The sequence below is a fragment of the Prunus persica genome, chromosome G8, assembly GCF_000346465.2.
Source record: "Prunus persica cultivar Lovell chromosome G8, Prunus_persica_NCBIv2, whole genome shotgun sequence".
Lineage (NCBI taxonomy): Eukaryota > Viridiplantae > Streptophyta > Magnoliopsida > Rosales > Rosaceae > Prunus > Prunus persica.
This window is the reverse complement of record NC_034016.1, coordinates 20,237,894-20,257,815: the sequence shown is the minus strand read 5'-3', so window position 1 is coordinate 20,257,815 and position 19,922 is coordinate 20,237,894. Positions and strand designations below refer to the sequence as shown.

The 19,922-nt window shown below is 36.6% G+C and overlaps 5 protein-coding genes across 6 annotated transcripts; 3 read left to right on the top strand and 2 right to left on the bottom strand.

Moving 5' to 3' along the window:
- Positions 139–2,854, bottom strand: LOC18768545. The gene is made up of 5 exons (XM_007201805.2): positions 2,277–2,854; positions 2,061–2,111; positions 1,428–1,561; positions 857–957; positions 139–741 (listed from the first exon to the last, which is right to left on the bottom strand). Exons 1-5 carry the CDS (start codon positions 2,664–2,666, stop codon positions 560–562), a joined length of 858 nt encoding a protein of 285 aa, XP_007201867.1. The 5' UTR covers positions 2,667–2,854; the 3' UTR covers positions 139–559.
- LOC18768182 (dehydrodolichyl diphosphate synthase 6) lies at positions 2,643–5,980 on the top strand. 2 transcript variants are annotated; one of them, XM_020570172.1, is made up of 2 exons: positions 2,643–3,217; positions 4,758–5,980. In XM_020570172.1, exon 2 carries the CDS (start codon positions 4,804–4,806, stop codon positions 5,674–5,676), a length of 873 nt encoding a protein of 290 aa, XP_020425761.1. In that variant the 5' UTR covers positions 2,643–3,217; positions 4,758–4,803; the 3' UTR covers positions 5,677–5,980. The 2 variants fall into 2 exon arrangements, with proteins under 2 accessions (XP_020425761.1, XP_007200535.1); XM_007200473.2 differs by lacking the exon at positions 2,643–3,217 and adding an exon at positions 3,235–4,077.
- Positions 8,563–9,100, top strand: LOC18768188 (ethylene-responsive transcription factor ERF096). The gene has a single exon (XM_007198921.2). It carries the CDS (start codon positions 8,620–8,622, stop codon positions 9,082–9,084), a length of 465 nt encoding a protein of 154 aa, XP_007198983.1. The 5' UTR covers positions 8,563–8,619; the 3' UTR covers positions 9,085–9,100.
- LOC18767894 (ethylene-responsive transcription factor ERF098) lies at positions 9,655–10,369 on the bottom strand. Its single transcript, XM_007199042.2, has one exon. The coding sequence runs from the start codon at positions 10,322–10,324 to the stop codon at positions 9,866–9,868; it is 459 nt and encodes a 152-aa protein (XP_007199104.1). The 5' UTR covers positions 10,325–10,369; the 3' UTR covers positions 9,655–9,865.
- On the top strand, positions 17,051–18,178 carry LOC18767901 (ethylene-responsive transcription factor 1B). Its single transcript, XM_007200708.2, has one exon. The coding sequence runs from the start codon at positions 17,105–17,107 to the stop codon at positions 17,861–17,863; it is 759 nt and encodes a 252-aa protein (XP_007200770.2). The 5' UTR covers positions 17,051–17,104; the 3' UTR covers positions 17,864–18,178.

Genomic DNA, 19,922 nt, shown 5'->3' with positions numbered 1-19,922 from the left:
ACAGTGTTCATCTTCTGAAGGGAGGGAGGGGAGAAAAACTGAAAAACAAAAACATGTGATGCAAGATTTATTTGGTCCTGAACGGAGTTATGCAAATCTTACCAGATACCCATAACATCTCTATTTCCGTTCTTATAATTTCGAATCGATATCATATTTATCCTTGTAGTTCTAATTTCAACATGCTTACCTTGACACTCGACTTAGGTAAAGGTTCAAAAGATATAAATCAAAGATTCTATCAACATTAAATTTAATGGTCAACCTCATAACTTTGGAAAGGTAATATAGAAATCTTACATTAGAAAAAGACCACATTTCCAATAGGAGCTTAGGAACTTCTTACTCCTTTGACAACTTCAATACGAACAATTGGACCACCGCTGCAATGGGAGCTTAGGACTTCAAAGGAGGCAATTTTATCTTCACTGCTTATCCCCAACTCCGGGACATTTCCAATAACAAATAATTAAGTCGTTCCACATGCTCTGAAAACTGTACAAGTATTATGCACACAAAGTTCGTGAAAAAATGGCTACTGGTTATAAGTGCAGCAAACTTAAAGTTCCACCCTATCAATTTCAACGTCCTCCTCATTGACTTTTTCCGAGTCCTTTGGAGATATTATATTCATGAAGATCCTGGTGGCTTGGCCAACAGCACGAGTAGTCTTCTTTGCTGCTCCAACAACAGCTGGTTGCAAAGAGATGATGGGCAGGCTCGCCCTCTCTTGTATCATTGCTGTATCATAAAAAATTTATAATAACAGTTGAGAAGTTAAGTGAAGATCAATAGAAAGGACATATTAAGGAAAACCGCAGTAAACGAATTCTATCCAGAGGTCAGATAAACATACACATAGTCTGCTGCTGTGCGAGTGTACCAATCTGCCGAATCCCAGCTCCTGCTGCTTGAACAGTTTGAGTGGATTTGCTGACCCCCTCAGCGATCTCTTGGCTGAATGCAGAATGGAATAAAAGCATGACATAAATATTCAAAATGTGAAAAGGAAAAAAAAAAACTTACGTGAAGTGAACCATATATAGAAAACCAGAAATTGAATTCAAATGTATTGACAGACACGAGTGGTAACCAAATTGTCTTGTGAAGTAATCCTCATATCAAACCTGGTTTAGTGTATCTCTGGAAGTAAACACCAGATTATAACAAATATTTTAGGGACAAAAAGAAAACCAGACAAGATTGAATTTGTCCCCCCTTGGAAACCCCATTGCTTTTGCAGGTGGGCACATATGCATGGAACAATACAGTTAACGATTGAATGGATTCGTTTTGGGGTTATAAACTAGAAAATGATGGATAGCTCATAGTAAAGAGGGGAGTTTAACTATGAAGAGAAGCTATAAAGCAACCATGTCAAACATAACATGGGTCAGAGACTAAGGTAATAAAGATTTAATTATCACCTTAGATCATTCAGTTCCAGCGTAAGATCACTTATTTCCATGCCCGAAAGCCTAATGGCAGCCATAGTACTGGGGAGTTCTTCACGAGCTGTATCCGCCAGCTTCGAAAGAGATATTGCAGCTCTCCCCATTGCCTACAGAACATACCAGAAACAGCCACATTGGAACAAGAATTTGGACAAGACCTCGAACATCCGCTTTTAACCAAAGAAAAGGGCACCTAAAGCTACCTCAAAAGAAGACATTTATCAAGACTTATAATTCTAATTTGCTTTTGGGTTCATGCCCAACTCAAGACAAGGACTCAAAAAACCAAGACCATTCAAGCCATGAGTCCATGCCAGGAGTTTTTAAACATTCCATTCCATGCAAAGCACTGCACAATAAATCTTCTGACAATCCATTCCAAATAGCACTCAAACTCATTCAAATAACAAAATCAAAAATATCAAGACCCAATAACAAGCAGTACAAAGATAGACAAAAAAAGAATAGAATCTGATTCAGGGTTTGGGGTTTTGGCAAAAAAGGAAAAGCCATGGAAAAGTCGGAACTCCCTAAAACTCAACTGATTTCCTAAGCACTTCAGTGATTGCTTTTTTCCTTTGGATTGAAATATTAAAGAAAACTTACAAATAGTGTCGGGACAGCTGCAATTACAAGGCTCGTAAATGCCACAGAAGTCTGCACAATGAAATCAATTAACATATCAGCAGTGTACGCACATAATTAACTAAATCTTATCATTTCTCATTTATGTAAAAAAGTTTCCAAATTGATCCCAATTTCCACAACAAATTACATATTCAACTATATTAGCAAAGAAAAAACGAACTGAGGCTTATATACCGTGCAGGCGACGAAGGCCAAGAGGAAGAAAGCCTGGTCGCTCAAGCTCAATTTGGCCACCGACGGAGACGGAACGCTAGGTTTTCCGACTTCCACATTCCACGGACTTTGCGAAGCGTCGATTTGAACCTGAAAAGAAGCCTCCTTTATGCCCTCCGCTGCCGCCGATTCGAACTGGGACGACGACGACGACGTCGCTTTGGTGGAATTGGTAGCGCAAAGCGTGATTGAGCGGGAGGGCCTGGAAGTGGAGGTGAGAGAAACAGAGCTGAATTTACAGCGCTGGAGAAGAGTGATTGAAGAAGAAGAAAAAGATGATGAAGAAGTATGATTATTAGGGTTGAAGGCACGAATTGGAGGTGAGAGGTGCGAGAAATGAACAGATTTCATTTCTGCCACCGAAATTAGGAGCTCAGGAGCTTACTCCTAAGCCACTCCTTAGCTCCACAGTCAACTTGCCGCAATTTCGGATAAATCAAGAAGGAAGATGAAGAAGAAACACACGTGTGAAAAAAAAAAAAAAAAAATTCTGGAAACCACACGTGAAACTCAGAGGAAATGAGACGTGGAGATCCAAAACTACCCTCGCTGTTTCTGTAATGTGTAGACTAAAAGCGACATTATCTATTTACCGCTATTCATGGTTTGACCCCAAGGTCGTTTGTTGTGTGTGTTTGCCCTATTTTGGTATCTTCACGAGTTGGCCTCAATAGTCTGTTGTCTTATTCTCATTGGTCCTTCTTCAGTTGCGAAATTGCAAAATAGCCACACTGAAGGAACACGGGGAAGAACTGTCGGTAAACGTGTGCAAATTCCAACTTAAAAGGGGGGCCCGAAGGAGCCAAATTGTCTTTCAACTCTCTCGCTCTCACACTGGGACTGGTCTACTCTACTTCCCTCCCCTGCTGCTACTTTGATCCCACTCTGCGTTTGGTTAACTGGTAACTCTCTCTCTCTCTCTCTCTCTCTGATTTTCCAAGCCTCTGTTTGGTCTCCGAGAAATCGAAAAGGAAAAATAAATCAACTTTCGTCTAAAAGATGGGACCTTCCTTCCTGGCAACCAGAAAAGTTTGTATCTTGGGTTCAATGGAGGGAGGCTATTAGGTTTCTGTCATTTCCAATTTATCTCAAATTCAGAACTTTACTTTCTTTTTTTATGTTTACGGCTTTTAATCAGTAGTTACAACTCTAAGCATATTAAATGCGGTCGTTTATTCTGATTGGTTTTACCATTTTGGTCATAGAAGCCTATACGCCAAATTGACTATATGCATGAGATAGAATACACAAGTAACACAACAAGATGTTCAATGTATTGTTCTACTTGTACAAATTTAGGTAACAGTCAATGTCTTTTCAATGTTCACAGTACCAAGTTTATTGAAATTGGTAAAAATGGGACCGTGTAGTAAATGGTGCAGCATCCTATGTCCTTGTAGATCTAACCAGAGGATTGGCTTTTAGAGGAAGCCATGTTGCATGAAATGGTGGTTGAAAAATTGAGTATGTGATTCATTTGATGAGACCAAGTTTATTGAAATTGGTAAAATTGGGACCATGTAGTAAATGGTGCAGCATCCTATGTCCTTGTAGATCTAACTAGAGGATTGGCTTTTAGAGGAAGCCATGTTGCATGAAATGGTGGTTGAAAAATTGAAGATAATTGTAAAAGCTTTGTTTTTCACGGGAACCAACTGCCTATTAATGGGTAGAATGTGATTCATTTGATGAGTGCATGTAATAGTTGAAACATGGGTGTTTGAGAGAAAAGAACTCTTGCGAAATACTGTGAGCCGCACAGGTTATGGTTTGGGTTATGTTGATTTAACTCAAGTGTGTCTTGTACTGTTATTGTTCTCATAGTAATGTAGTCACGTAGGCAGGATTTTGCCAAACCTCATAAATCTCTTGTGCACTATCTTTATTCCTTGGTTTATTTTATTCTGCTCAAGTGTTGTTTGCATTGTGGTGTGATTATTTCTGAATCTTAATTTACCACGGTTAAAAAGCACCAAAGTATTGTGATTTTCTAATATTCAAGCATTGGTTTCTTGACTATTTGCCTTCTTTTTTTGTTGTAATTTTCGAACTGCTGTGTGTGCACTGTATGCATTTTGTTTATGACTAATATCTGCCAGACAAGTGATTATTCAATTTTGAGGGATTTGGTTTTAGATGTTAATGCGTGATACCATAAGAAATTTAGTCTTGATCTTTTGCATAGTTGTTCCTATTGCATTGGATCAAAATTTTACAATGCTAAGTTGGGTTTCAACGGAAGGAAATGTAACTCTGTCAATGGAGATCATTCTAAAAGTAGAAAAGCCACACCTGCTGTTAAGCATACTATGCTGGAACTCAATCTTTATATGATTGTGGTTATAGGTTAATAGGCTGAACTACATTTTAAGGCATGATGTTTCAGTGGTTCCATGTTTTAACTGCAGGAGTTTGAACTAAAGTTTGTTTATTAATTAACAGGTCAAATAGGTTTTAGCAGAACTCAGCAGTTGTACATGGTTCTAGGATGGAGAAAAGCAATGGCAATAAAGCAACCCAGATTTTTTGGAGCATAGTTAGTTTCTTGAGGAGATGTCTTTTTCTAGTCATTTCTGTTCGTCCAATACCTCATCACATTGCGTTCATCATGGATGGAAATCGAAGATATGCTAAAAAGCGGAAGTTGAAGGAAGGGGATGGACATAGGGTTGGGTTTTTGGCTCTGATGTCCATGCTCAAGTATTGTTATGAGTTGGGAGTTAGATATGTGACTATATATGCCTTTAGTATTGATAATTTCAAAAGGGACCCTGAAGAAGTTAAATCCTTGATGGACCTGATGCGGGAGAAAATTGAAGGGTTAATCAAGGAAGAAAGCATAGTGAACCGGTATGGAATTAAGGTACACTTTATAGGGAACCTAAAACTCTTGAGTGAACCTGTTAGGTTGGCAGCTGAGAGGGCTATGGAGGCCACTGCCAACAACTCCAGAGGAGTTCTGTCAATATGTATTGCCTACACTTCCACTGATGAGATTGTGCATGCTGTTCAAGAATCGTGCGAAGAAAAATCAGATGAAATTAGTGTAATGAATGCAAGTGGAGCTGGGTATGGTCTACTTCAACTTGGAGGGAATGAAAAGGAAGAAAGGGAGAACATTGTAAAATTGACAGATATTGAAAAGCATATGTACATGGCTGTTGCACCTGACCCTGATATTCTAATCCGTACTTCTGGCGAGACCCGGTTGAGCAATTTTCTTTTGTGGCAGAGTGCACACTGTTATTTGTACTCTCCATCTGTGCTCTGGCCAGAGATTGGTTTCCGGCATTTCACTTGGGCGATCTTGAGCTTTCAGCGTAGCTACTTTTATCTGGACAGAAAAAGGAAACAGTCATAATTTTGTTTATTGATGTATTTTCACGTATGGTCTACTTGTTTCTGAATTTCTATCCTCTGTAACAAATACAGATTAGATGCAGGCTTGAAGCGTTTTTCAGTGCCCCGGCCTGTAGTTCTTACATTGTAAACATTAGTCTGCTGTATTGTAAGAATAATTTGCTTCCGTGTGTGGTTGCTTTGCTGAGTAGTCGCATTATGATCATCTGGTCATGGTTTAGTGATGTTTTTCATGTATGCAATGATGTCATATGTACTGGAATATATACATATGTATTTATATATGTTAAACCTTGCCTTGCTCATGAAGTGATCTCATCAATTGTTTCCTTTGCTGCTTTGCACACATCATCATTACCGGCATTATGCAAAACAAGGTCCTTGATTACGAATAAGTGTAATTTTTAAGAGCAGGACAACCTTTTTTAACAAGATCAATGGTTTTGGCTTAATTAAATTAATCCATTTGTTAATAGAATACTATTAAACACTCTAGAAGATAGAATTGAAAACCATTTGAAGACCCCCCATGGCGTTGGACTTTGTTTTAATTACTTCCCCCCCTCCTTTTCTTGACATCAAATCAATTAAAAAGATGACCACATGGAACAAGCAGAATGTTGATTAAAATAACCTAGAAAGGCTTTTGTTTGCACCTGCTGCTATGACCACACCATCACCAAAACATAGCTAAAACTATCACCAAAAATCTACAACTGCATTTTGGAGCACAAAGTGTAGAAAGCAAATGGACATAAAGTGTAGAATTTCTCCTAAACATAACTTAAAGTTCTTTAGAAGAAAACAAATAGAACCCCAAGGCAGTTTCAAGCATGAATTGAAAACATAGGGCAAAAAAATGCTCTTAAATGCCACAACGATCATAGCAAAGTTTTCGAATAGCACTATTATCGTAACAAATCGATATTATCGACAAAATATTGATTATTTTATTTATGTCACGTTGGGACTTAGATTGCTTAGGACTTTTGCCACTGACAGCAGCATAAGCTTGCAGATCAAAAACTCAAACGTGAGCAAGATGATCTCACCCTCTCAGCTCAATTAACTTAGGAAATCCAGAATTACAAGACATCATCCTATGATATGTAAGAGCAACGTAAGCCAAATGACCTCACTTTTGAACCAAATCTAATAGAATCTTATGTTGTATATAGCCAATTAAAAAAAAGAATAATTATGATGGCCAATAGGCAGACGTAATTTGATGACCTCAATACCATGTTACCAACTGTTATGGTCCCCAAAACAGAGGAACCATTCGTTTCCCTGCCGTTTGGTTGCCTGGAAAACATGGAAAATAACACAAGGGAGAAGGGAAAGAGAAAGAGAAGAAAAGATGTGTCTGTTTTGTTGATGAATTCTCTAGTAGGATTTTCATCCTTTATACAAGCAATATTGAAACAGATGACGAATCAAACACAAAATCTCGGGTACATAAATTTGCATTTGTATGCCGTAGTCAGATTGTACAATACGTGATTCATATGATGATCTCATCAAATGTTTCCTCTTGATGCTTTGCACACATCATCATTACCAACATTATGTAAAACCACGTCCTTGATTACGAATGAGTGTAATTTTTTAAGAGCAGGACCACTCCTTATAAACAAAACCAATTTTTAATTTTTGGCTCAATTAAACTAACCAATTTGTTAATAGAATACTATTAAGCACTCTTAAAAGTTCGAATTGAAAAACTATTTGATGGCCCCCATGGCTTTGGACTTTGCTTTAGTTACTTCACCTTCCTTTTCTTGAACCTATGGAGAATTAAAATTGCTTGACCTATGGAACACATTCTCTCTTATTTTAATCTGGCGTGACCAAGAAACAGTGTGGCGATTAAAATAACCCAGAAAGGGTTTTGTTTGTTCCTGCTGCTATCACCACACCATCACCAAAACATAGCCAAAACCATCAAGGCAATCTCTTAAATTGTCACCAAAAAAACCTGCATTTTAGTGCACAAATTGTGGAAAGCCAATTGACACAAACTGTATAACTTTCTCCTAATCATTGACACAAATTTGTTTAACCAAAAGAATCACAAGGCAGATTTTTGCATAAATTGAAAACATGGGAAAGAAAGATTCATCAAAATGGAAGCATATTGTGCCTAATTTGGATGCCCACTTTCTAAACAAATGGATTATTCTGAAAAGACAGCAGCATATAATCTTGCTGAGCAAAAACTTAAGGGTAAGCAAGCTGACCTCACCCACACCCTCACCCCTAATGAACCTAGGAACTTCCCCAAATTACAAGACATCATCCCATGACCTCTATGACCAACGCAAGCAAAATGACCTCACTTTTGAACAAATCTAACACATGTTCTTATAGAATCTTTCTCACCAGTCCCAATTCAACCTCCTCCTAGGACATATATTTATATTGATCTATTTCTTAATCCTATGTTTTATAGCTGATTAGCAAAACAAGATTGATGATGAATCACGCAGACGTAATTCGATGACCTCAATGCCAAGTTAGCAACCTCTCTTATGGTCCCCAAAACAGAGGAATCATTCATGCGTTGGCACACAAAAACTGTGATCTGCTGCAGCATCTGCCAGGTTATATTTAATTTTTATTTCCTTTTAATAATACAACTTAATTAACCAAACCCACCTTGTTTTAAATCCAAATGATGCCACTACTCTCATAAGGTTTTGAAATTGGAAAAAATAACAGGAAAAAGTCATGTCAGATACACACAAAATTGACCCTCTCCTTGAAAGCCATCAACTTGATCTCCAATACAGTCATAATACTTTGTATCCAATAAATAAACAATCTTTATCAAATGGGCATCTGAGTCTGATTTGTCAACTTCTGTTTCTACCCAATTAGGCACATTTCCAACCCAATATAAATTCCCAGAGTGAGGCTTCAATAGTTTAACTCAGTAGGCCATATGGAAAGAGGTCGAAGCAGAGGCAAAGCCAGAGAAGAGGGACAGAGGGATGTGAAGTACAGAGGCGTGAGAATAAGGCCGTGGGGGAAGTTTGCAGCTGAAATACGCGATTCGACACGGCAGGGAGCTCGGCTGTGGCTTGGCACTTTCAACACTGCACAAGAGGCTGCAAGGGCTTATGACAGAGCTGCTTTTTCCATGAGGGGTCCTCTAGCAATTCTCAATTTTCCAAGTGAATATGGTTTGCCTGAAGCTGAACATTCTACTTCTGCTGCTTCTTGTTCTTCTTCTTGTTCTTCATCTTCTTCGTCTTCATCTTCGTCTAATTTTTCATCTTCTTCTACATTGCATAATAATGTGACCACCAGGACAGAAACAGGAAGAGAAATCTTTGAGTTTGAGTATTTAGATGATAGTGTGTTAGAGGACCTTCTTGATTTTGACAACAAAAGCAAGAGTAAGTGAAGAACTTGGTGTAATACAAATCACACAACTCAAATCTTTGCTTAATTAGTGAAAAACAGAACATCAACTTTAGAATTCTGTTTCTACAAATCGAAGCTTCAAATATTTTATTTTATGTTCTCTCTGTTTCGGTGGGGTAGGATTCGAGTCATTTGAATAGAATTTTTGGTTAAATATTAAAGCACTGATCCCATGTGAAAATACCATGAAAGTTGTCATGCTCATGCGTTGTCAATCTAGTGACCTTTCTGTTTTAGTATTAACCCAAGTATTATAATCTTATTTTGTTCTGAACCCAATTATTATATTCTTAGTTACTGTCATTATATCATATTTTAAGACTAATAGAAAATTAAATATATGACTTGAGCAACTGTAAATGTAAGAAACTGTGTTTCCTTGGATCCATAGATGCCTTGTTGAGTAAGTTGACTGCGTTATCTTCTGCCAAAAAAATTGGTCATGGCAGCTCAATGATTGGCATTATGTTGCTTGAAATCATAACCAAAAGTCAAGAACAGCCAGCATCTTCAATTTTTATTTTTATTTTGGGTCTCACCAATGTACGGATTTGTTTCCACATAATAATATCATTATCAGGTAAAATTTCCCTGCTTCTTTTACCTTCACAAGTTTTGTTTTTACTGAGATAAAAAAGATTGGTGGAGATAAATAAGTCAAGAGTAACAATTGGCTACAATGAATTTCACAAAGAAACAAACAAACAGAGCTAAACCAACTTCAACTTTGCCTTAAGTTCAAGCAAAACCAGTCAATTTCTCTAATGGGTTGGTTTCCCCTGTCTATGATGATCCTCTTTTGTGTCAAGAAGCTCCTCCAAAACCATGTTGTCCAGGTACTCAAACTCTATAACTTCTTCTTCTTCTTGGCCTCTGCCAAAATTAGTACTCTTTCCAATATCAGCAGCAGAAAATGGAGATGATGATGAAGAGGATGAAGTGCTGATCAAAGAGCTTGATGGGTTATGATACTGGTAGTCATTAGGGAAGTTGAGGATGGCCAAATGACCCCGGAAGCCGAAAGCAGCTCGATCATAAGCCCTAGCTGCCTCTTCAGCTGTCTCAAATGTGCCTAGCCATAGGCGTGCCCCATTTCTTGAAGGGTCACGTATTTCAGCAGCAAACTTGCCCCACGGTCGCCTCCGAATCCCTCGATACCGGGTTTGATCTCTTACCTTAGTCTGCTCCTTCTGCTGGTTCTCCACTCCCTTCCCTTCCATGTTAAGCAGAAACAGGTCTTTATTCAAATTTGGTGGCAAAAATATGGGTTGTGCTTGTGACATGCAAGATATATAGTGCATGGTGCGGTCTCTGGTGGGGACTAATAAATTAAGCTGGTCCAATCTGAGGGTTGATGGGTTGGAATATGTTTTTTGGGCTAGGAGCCTAGGAAGCTTCTGACCAAGAAGAAAAGGCAAACCTCCCTTTGGCCATTAAAAAGGCCTTAGAGCATTATATTACTGTGTATGCATAGATGTCTGCTTACTATTAGTATTTGACACATGACGTTAGGTGGATAAATAACTGCTATTAATTACTTAATCTATAAATCCTTTTTGACCACAAAAAAAAAATCTATAAATCCTTTATGAGGGTGGGTTCTAATATTTTGAGGTTCTGTGCAAAATTTAAACGGGAGTCTTCAATTTAATATGAAAATATTTATATATAAAATTTCTATTACTTCACACCATAAAATAATTTTATTTCGCAACTACTGAATGACACAATATAGACTTAAACCCAACTTGCCTACTAAAATCAAGCGAATGAATTTCAACTCAATCAAATACACACTTGTGTTACTTTCCTCGCTCAAATATATATAATACCTATAATATTAATATCCGTAATATACACATAAAAAATTTAAAAATGCTTAAAAATTAAGAGTCCTGTACGATGGCACCACATTGTACACCCTTCGAGCCGCCCCTGTTTACCACCACGATAATTTGGCAAAGAAAAATTATGGAGGTGCATGCATATTTGATATCCGGGAGGAATTCTGTGGAAGGGGCTGGCTGGCTGGTACTGGTGGTTGGTGTGCGTTCCAATGTCCCCTTCTTGGTCTGGTCTCTAAACCCACCTTTTTAGAAAAAGAGAAGAAAACGACATGTCGTTCCTTTCATTGATAAGAGACAAAACGCATCAATGGACGACGTGGCTTCTTCCCTGCGTATTTTCGTTGGTGATGACGAGGGATGACAATGCGACGACGTATTGCTGTTTTTGTTTTGGTCGGACAACGTATTGCTTTGTCATGCGGATGCAGATGGGTTTCCAATAAATGAGATGTCCAATTGCATCTAAAAAAGCCCACAAGTAATTGCAACATTGGCAAGCCCAATTAAATAGGCACTACTAGCCCAACTGTCAACAACGTTGTTAGAAGTTCATGATTTTTTTCTTCTTAAATCCAAGTTATTATTTTCTTTTTCGGATTTTGATTCATTCCTGCATATATTTATCTGATAATACTCTCTAAGATGCCTTGTTCTCTTAGCTTTGAAAAATAAGGTTTTGTTTATTTAAACTAAACACGATTCAAAGTATTTCAATCAGTTTATGATCATTTATGTGATTGTCAAGCAAGTTGCATCGCATCCCAAATTAGAAATTTTCATCTTAAGAAACTGTCTTAAGTCCACTCTTATCACCCAACCTCCTCACTTAAGAGGGTCATCCCACCTCAATCTAAATGGTTGGGTGCAAATTGATGTGACTTAATTATGTATAACCAAAAGCACGGCCTTTAAAGGCCGGCCCCAAGCAGAGTCATGCAAGATGACTACATAGAACCCTGAATCATTTCATTTTTGGTTACTTTTCTCCTTCTTGAATTGATTTATTTTTTGAATGGGTTCGTAGTGTTCCATTAGAAAGTGAAATCACATACTTTTTATGTGTTTCCTTAGTGTTTGTCTAGACGTTTTTTTTGTAATTCATAGTTGTACATAAGGTGAGCCAATATTCCAAGTTCCAATTCAACGCAATTAGGTGATAAAACCAGTGGTTAGTGCAAACCATGTCCGGCAATCCAGTATTGACACGGATTCAAGTTTTTCAGGCTCAGAAAACAAAGAGAAATATTAGGTCAACATATGCATTATAATTTATATCTTTTACATACAAAAGCATGAAGGCATACCAACTAACCCCATAATGCTGCAAATAATAATTGAATTGAATATATATATAAAGTGATTCAAATCAATGTCACCCATCTAGAGAATTCCTCTTTGGCTAGTCATCAAATTTGCAGAATTCCTCTTGTTGAATACACCCATTCAACTCATAATTATAATGCAAGTTGCAATCAAATGTGCTTTTGGGGCAATCTGCATGCACAGAAGTAGGCCCTCTTTCTCTCAAGTGAGCTTCCAGGAAACAGCTATAATTATAGCACAAATTAGCAAATCTTACCTTAATTAATCTCTTAATGACACTTAATTAAATATGTCATTGAAAATTTTCCCACCGGCCGAAGAAAAGAAGCTAGTCTCGACTAGACTACATGGAAGTCTGTTAAAACCATATTAGAAAACTGAAGATAGATTTAAGAAAGAGACAAAGAGAGGTTCTTGGAAAGTACTGAAGCTTGCAACTTGAGAAAAAAGCTGAATTAACAAAATCACTGGTAAAGCGCACGTGCTTAAATTAAAAGCTAATATAATGTGATAGCTCAGATGAGTGACAATGAGACAATGAGACTGTGATACTGTGGGAGTATGCAATGCATTTAACCCAGTTGGGTTCCTTTTCAGGCCAAGACCCATGAAGTGTATGGTGCATAGAATATACTTAGGTGCAGGGAACAAATATTAATAACTTTTTGCGACGTTCTTACATCATGGTTTAGCTTTTTCCACTCTTGACTTTTTTTCAAGTGCTTCTTGAATTTTTGCGTAGACATTTGACTTTAATCAGATTCACTTCTCATCTGCAACTGTACAAGTGTTCGTGTGTGTAAGCTTTCATGTTTTCTATCTTCTCACTTCTCTTGCTTTGTTAAGCCAGAAAAAGAGTTATGTAGAGTATACGCAAATACCACAGGACAAAACAAAGAGTCTAAATCAATGGAGACACCAAGGCTGCATAAGCATGTACAATCTTAGGTTTCTAACATTGCAATCACGTAGTATTATTAATTTACTCATATTATAATATGTGTATATTACACTAATCACTTATGTTATGACACGATGTTATAATCACACACGAACATTTCTCTCATTTTACGTCGGTGAAATCTTTCTGATGACTATGTTACTTAATATCTACTCTTAAGGATTTGAGGATAAAGACTGAGCTAGCTACCATGATTAAAGCAATAATTAATTGGACGATAAAGATGTGTACTAGTACATGCACTTGCTCGCTTATTATTAAACTCACACGACACGAGGGCTAATCATGATTCATTTCATACACCCAGGTAAAAATGGAAGTATATGCTTTGCTTAATCCTTTCCTAATTAACCTATATGCTATAAGGTTTTATATAGCCTATCATTATTGATCAAATATCTCTTTTTCAACGATTAAAAAAGAACATTCATAAAAGATAAGCTTATCACGTTTTTTACCCCAAAAAAACGTTGTGCATCATGTCGCTTGCATTTTGGATTATGTGAATGTGATCCTGGTTCATGCACCCAGCCCAGAACTTCTCATGACATTCCATGGCCGATGGCCCCCATCTGCCCCCAAAAAAAAAAAAAACAAATTGAAGTGCACTCACAACAAATTGCAAAGTTGGCTCACCACCCAAACCACAATTGGATTTGGACCACCAAATATTTGAAATTGCAAAAGCTTTTTAATTTGTATTTTATTATTTTTTTTAAAATTATATATATATAATTAAGGGAAAATAATGTGTCGACTGTGAAAAAAGTACGAATGGGGATGTGACACATAACATTTGATTCTGTATGTTTATGGGTAGCAAGTGGTATTATTTTATGAATAAGTTGGCTAGGCCCTAACATGTATAGGATTTAATAATTTAGCAAAATAAAATAAAATTTGAGATAATGATAATATAAAGAAATATAGTCACCGTGGCCTCGTCTAGTTTAACTTCTATCTAATGTAATTTATAATTTAATTACGTGACAACTAGAAAGCTGGTCGGTTGAGGATGAAACAAAACATTGAAAATTGCAAACCCCAATGCGACAAAAGTAAATGGAAGTTTAACGTTGTCACCAATTTCATTCACAATAACATTGGTTTATTTTTATTTTAATGAGGAATAACATAGGTTTTGATAAATAGATAATTATATATATATATTTTTAAATATAAGTGATAGTCTAAATTACAAATAAGAAGAGATAGTTTCTCATAGACACTATTTCAAGGTGTTATTCGAGTTCGAACCTAAAATCACTAATCTGCAAGTCAATCTTTTTTTCTATTGAACCGGATTCTATTGACAATTATAGAGGTCTTTGCGTTGAAGGTCTATTTGTCAATTTGATGTTTTATTTTATCTTGTTCTAGCATTGGTCATGCGTGACTGTTTCAGACTCTCTTGTTAGTTAATGACATGTTTGGTACTATTTTCTACCCCGATATTCATCCTTCAAGAAGGTTTTAAGAGGCCATTATTTCGTGTCGTTTTATGTACGCTACTTTGATTTTATGAATGAATTCCATTTCTATAAAAAGAAAAAAATAGATGTTTCACGGACATTCAAACTCTTTTTTTGTATTAGATTTCAAGGACCGGCACTACTCTCTAGCAAAGGGAAGCTAAAACAGAAGTTAGATTTAACCACCTTTTGTGGTGCAAAGGACTAAAAGGAGTGGTTGTTCAAATTATTAAACAAATAGAAATGCAATCTAAAAAAAATGTCCATGCATATCCCAACAAATCATTGCTTGGGAAAATGGCAAACATATATTTATAAGCAACTTTAGTCAAAATTCAATTGACCAAGTCCAGATATGTTGAGCCAACCTTCATGCGTGACTAATGCAATAATCCTAGGAACTTCTACATTTTTTTACTCTTATCGCATTTGTATATCACATTTTCATATTATTTTATGTGGCAGATGAGGTGTACGTTCACATCAATTAAAAAGTGTTAATAAATCATAAAAAAAGGGAAAATATTAAATTAATTTTAATTGATGTGACTGTCTACCTCATCTGCTATATATATATTTGGACATTGTGGAGAAGAACAGTGCACATATAACAAAAACAGAGGTAAGGGCGGATCTACGAAGGGGCTCAGTGCTAGTTTTGTACTTTAGTCTTTATTGTACAACAATATCCACTACAATTAAATATTAGCCCACTTATCTTTTAGAATTCGGCCTATCCTAGCCACACAAATCAGATTTTATTTTCTTCTACCCATAGAAATCCTACCATATTTTATATAAAAAATATATAATCCTACCATATAATATTAGCCCAAAAATCCTGGTTATAAAAGATCTCCCCAAAAAAAAAAACCAGTCTCTAGAAAAATTCTTGAGTCCGCCATTGAATAGAGGCCATTGAGAAATTAAAAAATTGAAATTTAAACTTTTGGATTAATTTTAGGCTAAGTATCGGTCTCAAATTTTAATTACCTACGGTGTTAAAAATGACATCTCATGTGTAAGAGGATTTACTTTTTCTTCCAGTTCAGATATTTCTTGTTTTTCTGTTTAATGATATAATTAATTAAGAACAAATTACCTTTTTAGATTAATCCGAGTAATGTTGGCAAGCCAAGGATTTTGGAGGGTGCTAACTTCATTTTTCTTATGGCTAACTCCGAATTTAATTTCATAAAGCAAAAGTGATGGATTTGAAGCTATTTATTGGTAAGTCATGGCTCGTTTAGTATCGAATTCGATTTTGATTTTTAGTTTTGATTTATCTATTTTGATTAAAAGCGGAGGAGAAATATATACATGGATTGAGGGATAACAAATGGTGCAGAGAAGAATGATGGAAAGAACGTAGAATATCATTTGTATAAAAATAAAAATAAAAATCACCATAAATAATGAAGTTATTTAGAGAAAGATAAAGAGTTATAAAAACAAGTGTTAAGTAAAACCAAAACAGTTTTAGAAAAAATACAATAATATTTCTTCTTCAAGATTTTTTTATATAGTAAACGGTGATGTCGACGATATTATAATATGCATATATACATAAAATCTAATTAAACACACTAGTGTAGAGAAAAAGACAAAAACAGACAATTGAAAAATACATCAATGTTTCATCTTTAAGGATTTTTATACAGTTAATAATGATGTCAAGGATCTTATATATCATATTTTGATTCCCACTTACACAAACTACAATCTAGTAGTTATTTACTTTATCTTTCAAATTATTCATTTTTTTAAATATGTGATCGGGGAAGGAAAGGGGAGAGAACTCACGCACACGAATACTACGAGCGCTTAAACTCAGGACTAATTAGAAGTAAGCTAAAAACTTGAGACAATCCAACTAACGCCTCGTTGTTAGGTTTGCTGATAGGCTGTCAGCCAACTGCTACACAGGTGCACAGTGCACTAGCTCACAACAAAAGATTCCTACGAACTGTTTATTCAATTCGTTATGCCAACCGACCCCAATTGCGAATCAAAGTAGATTGCCATGATGCCACGGCAACACAATCTTATATTAAAGTAATTATGTAATATGTAATTTTGGTCAAATCCCGCCGCCGTGCCTTATTTGACCCACGTGCGTAAATATACGGGTCCTTTCAATATAGAAAGAACAATTAACCTGCACTAGATTTTGGTACTGCAATTCTAAAAACATCCTCCCTCACCACAAATCGTAGCTTTCAGCTGCTTTTTTTAAATCCATTTTATGTTATTCTAAGATTTGCCCTTTGTAATTCTTTTTGGCTTTTTGTTCAAAGTTCAAACGCCCTCCTTTTTTTCTTCTAGTATATAAAGGGCACGGCCACTTTTTTGGTACCAAGAAAATACCAAACCCCAAAAAACCAAAACCCAACCCACATGGAGATGGAATCTGCTAATTTCTTCCAATTTTCTAGTGCCTCAGATTTCTCACCAGAGTCTTCTTTTGGCTCACTGGACTCTTTCTCATGGGAAGATGAGGAAGCACTCTTGCTTCCTTTCAACAACCCCAATGAGATGATGAGTTTTTTACCATTTGACATGAATGACTCTGAGGAGATGCTGCTCTATGATGCTGTGGCCAAAGGGGCAAAAGAGACATTTTCATCTCATGATGACCAGGCCAATTGCTTCAATAAAGTTGTTAAAGAAGAGGAGGTCACTTCCAATATTGCCCATCATCAAGCTTTTGAAGAGAAACCCACAACGGAAAAGTCCTACAGAGGGGTGAGGAGGAGGCCTTGGGGAAAATATGCAGCAGAAATTAGAGACTCGACAAGGCATGGGATTAGGGTTTGGCTTGGCACATTTGATAGTGCTGAGGCAGCTGCTTTGGCTTATGACCAAGCTGCATTTGCCCTGAGGGGCTCTTTGGCTGTGCTTAATTTTCCAGCACAAGTTGTCCAAGAGTCTCTTCAAGACATCAAATATAAGCATGATGAGGGGTGCTCCCCTGTGGTTGCCCTCAAGAGGAAGCACTCCATGAGAAGAAAGTCAATGTCTAAAAAGAGCAAAGCCATTATCAGCCAACAATGTACAGAGCAAAGAGTAAAGGAGGTTTCGCCACAAAATAATGTGATGGTTTTTGAGGATTTGGGTGTCGAGTATTTGGAGGAACTTTTGGAACAAAGCTATTAGTAATATTTCACCTTTTATTCGGATATCTTGTATTTTTTTTAATACAAGCGGTAGCCTCGTGCTTTCTTCTTTTTTTAATCTTTCGAATTTAGTTTAATTAATTACTGAGTTCTTTCCTTTTTTAAGTTTGACCTTCTTCTTTTTTCCTCTTACCTTGACCTTGGATCAAAGATTGTTGTTAATCTTTGAAGCTGTCTTGGTGCAGGCTTTAGATCTAGGGCCTTGTAAATTGTATTAATTATAATTTCCTCCTCTTTGTAAAGTTGAAAAAGATGGAATGTACACCTTTGGATCAAATATCTTCTTCTTTCTCAATTATTGAAGTCTAAAAGATTACACGGAAACCTATATATTATAAAACAACTAGTGGCCTCTATATGTTAATGGATGAGGAAGCAAAGACATGAATGATCTGCATATCTACTGGCCCCTAGAATCTGAAACTTTACTTTACCAATGTAATTAGAGTCAAAGCTGGCAGCTTAATCTTGATTTTCATTTGTAATTATCACCAATTAATTTGTATTTATGTGACACAAGATTGACGTATTGTTTATCCACTATAGGTTGTATATGAATTTGTTTATGCCTCCATTGTCAAGAATTCGTTCGGTTTGTGACAGCAGCAGAACAATAAGTCAAGAATATTAAATGAACCTAACTCAGTTGTTTGATTGTTATCCTCCAACATTGAACAACTTTTGTTTCCTAGTTTTGATGCTTTGCCTTGGGAAAGAGATGGGCATGTCAATGATGTCATGAACCACTCCCACTATTTTATTCTGTCTCTCTGGTTTTTTTCTTCAACTTATTGAGGGAGCTGAGAGAGCATATCCGTTTCCGCCTGAACTGGTTCCACTTTTGGTATCCGACTGAAGATATGTAGCCAAAAAAGGGCTTGCAAATAATGGGCCAAACCCTCACAACCAAACATGGGGCCACGACCCCACAACACTAGAAAACAAAGGGGAAAAACAGGTGCAAAGCCCACCTAACAGGCAACGAGCTCAATAGTGACGGATAGCCGAAGAACAACGGCTATAACAAATACTCACAAAATTAGGAAGAGTGCAAATGTGTTTAGGTTAGTTGGCCAAGGTAATGTACTTGTTCTTTTGTATTCGATTTTAAATCTCCTCCCCATATATTAGAGTATTTTATATTATCGTTGATATAAAAAGAAAAAAAAAAGGAAAAGTAACCGAAAGCCATATATTATTAACCCTTGGAAAAAAAACAACTCATCTTGGCCAAGCAAACAAAATAATCCAGTAAAAAGAGGGCATCTGTTAAAATTGTCAATTAATTTGAAAATATGTCATTTGTTAATTTAGGCTATTTTACCACTTAACATCTTCACATGACAAAAATAACGCAACACAAAGGTATTTTTGCCAATTGTAGAGGATAGAGGGATTAGGACTCTATGACAATTCAATGCTTTATGTATTATGAGGGCTATGTTGAGGGGTTATAATGAGGGGTACAATCCAATAATTCAATAATAATTTTGTATTTGATCGGACCGTTATAAGAAATCCTTACAACAACAACTAACAACAGAGCATAATCAATAATAGTGATTTAGCAATAAGAAATACAACCGAAAATCCATTCCCAAACTATAACAAATAAGGCTCGTGGGAGCTCGGGCTGGCCCAATAAGAGGGCTCGGGCTTTAACATTCGAAACCTCATATCAGCTCGGACGAAAAATAAGAAAGGCCAACAAGGCCTGACCCGAGCCCAACCCCAAAAATTTAAGGTCGGCTATGCTTGATGCTAACCCTAATTTTGCAACACCAGTTGATGGGTTATTGATGATTTTCTATATTTCCTTACCCCTTTATCAAAATCTTGTGGATTTCCTCGATTGGGTTGTGGCTTAAGTAACCTACCATGCTCAATACCTTGTCATTGGCATGAGTCGCTTCTCTCTTTATAACAAGTAGTGAAAGCGAGAATTTCAGGATATGTACACAAAGTTGTAACATCAAATATAAGACAAACTGCAAAGCCCACCTAACATGCAACAAGCTCAGTAGTGATGGACAACCGAA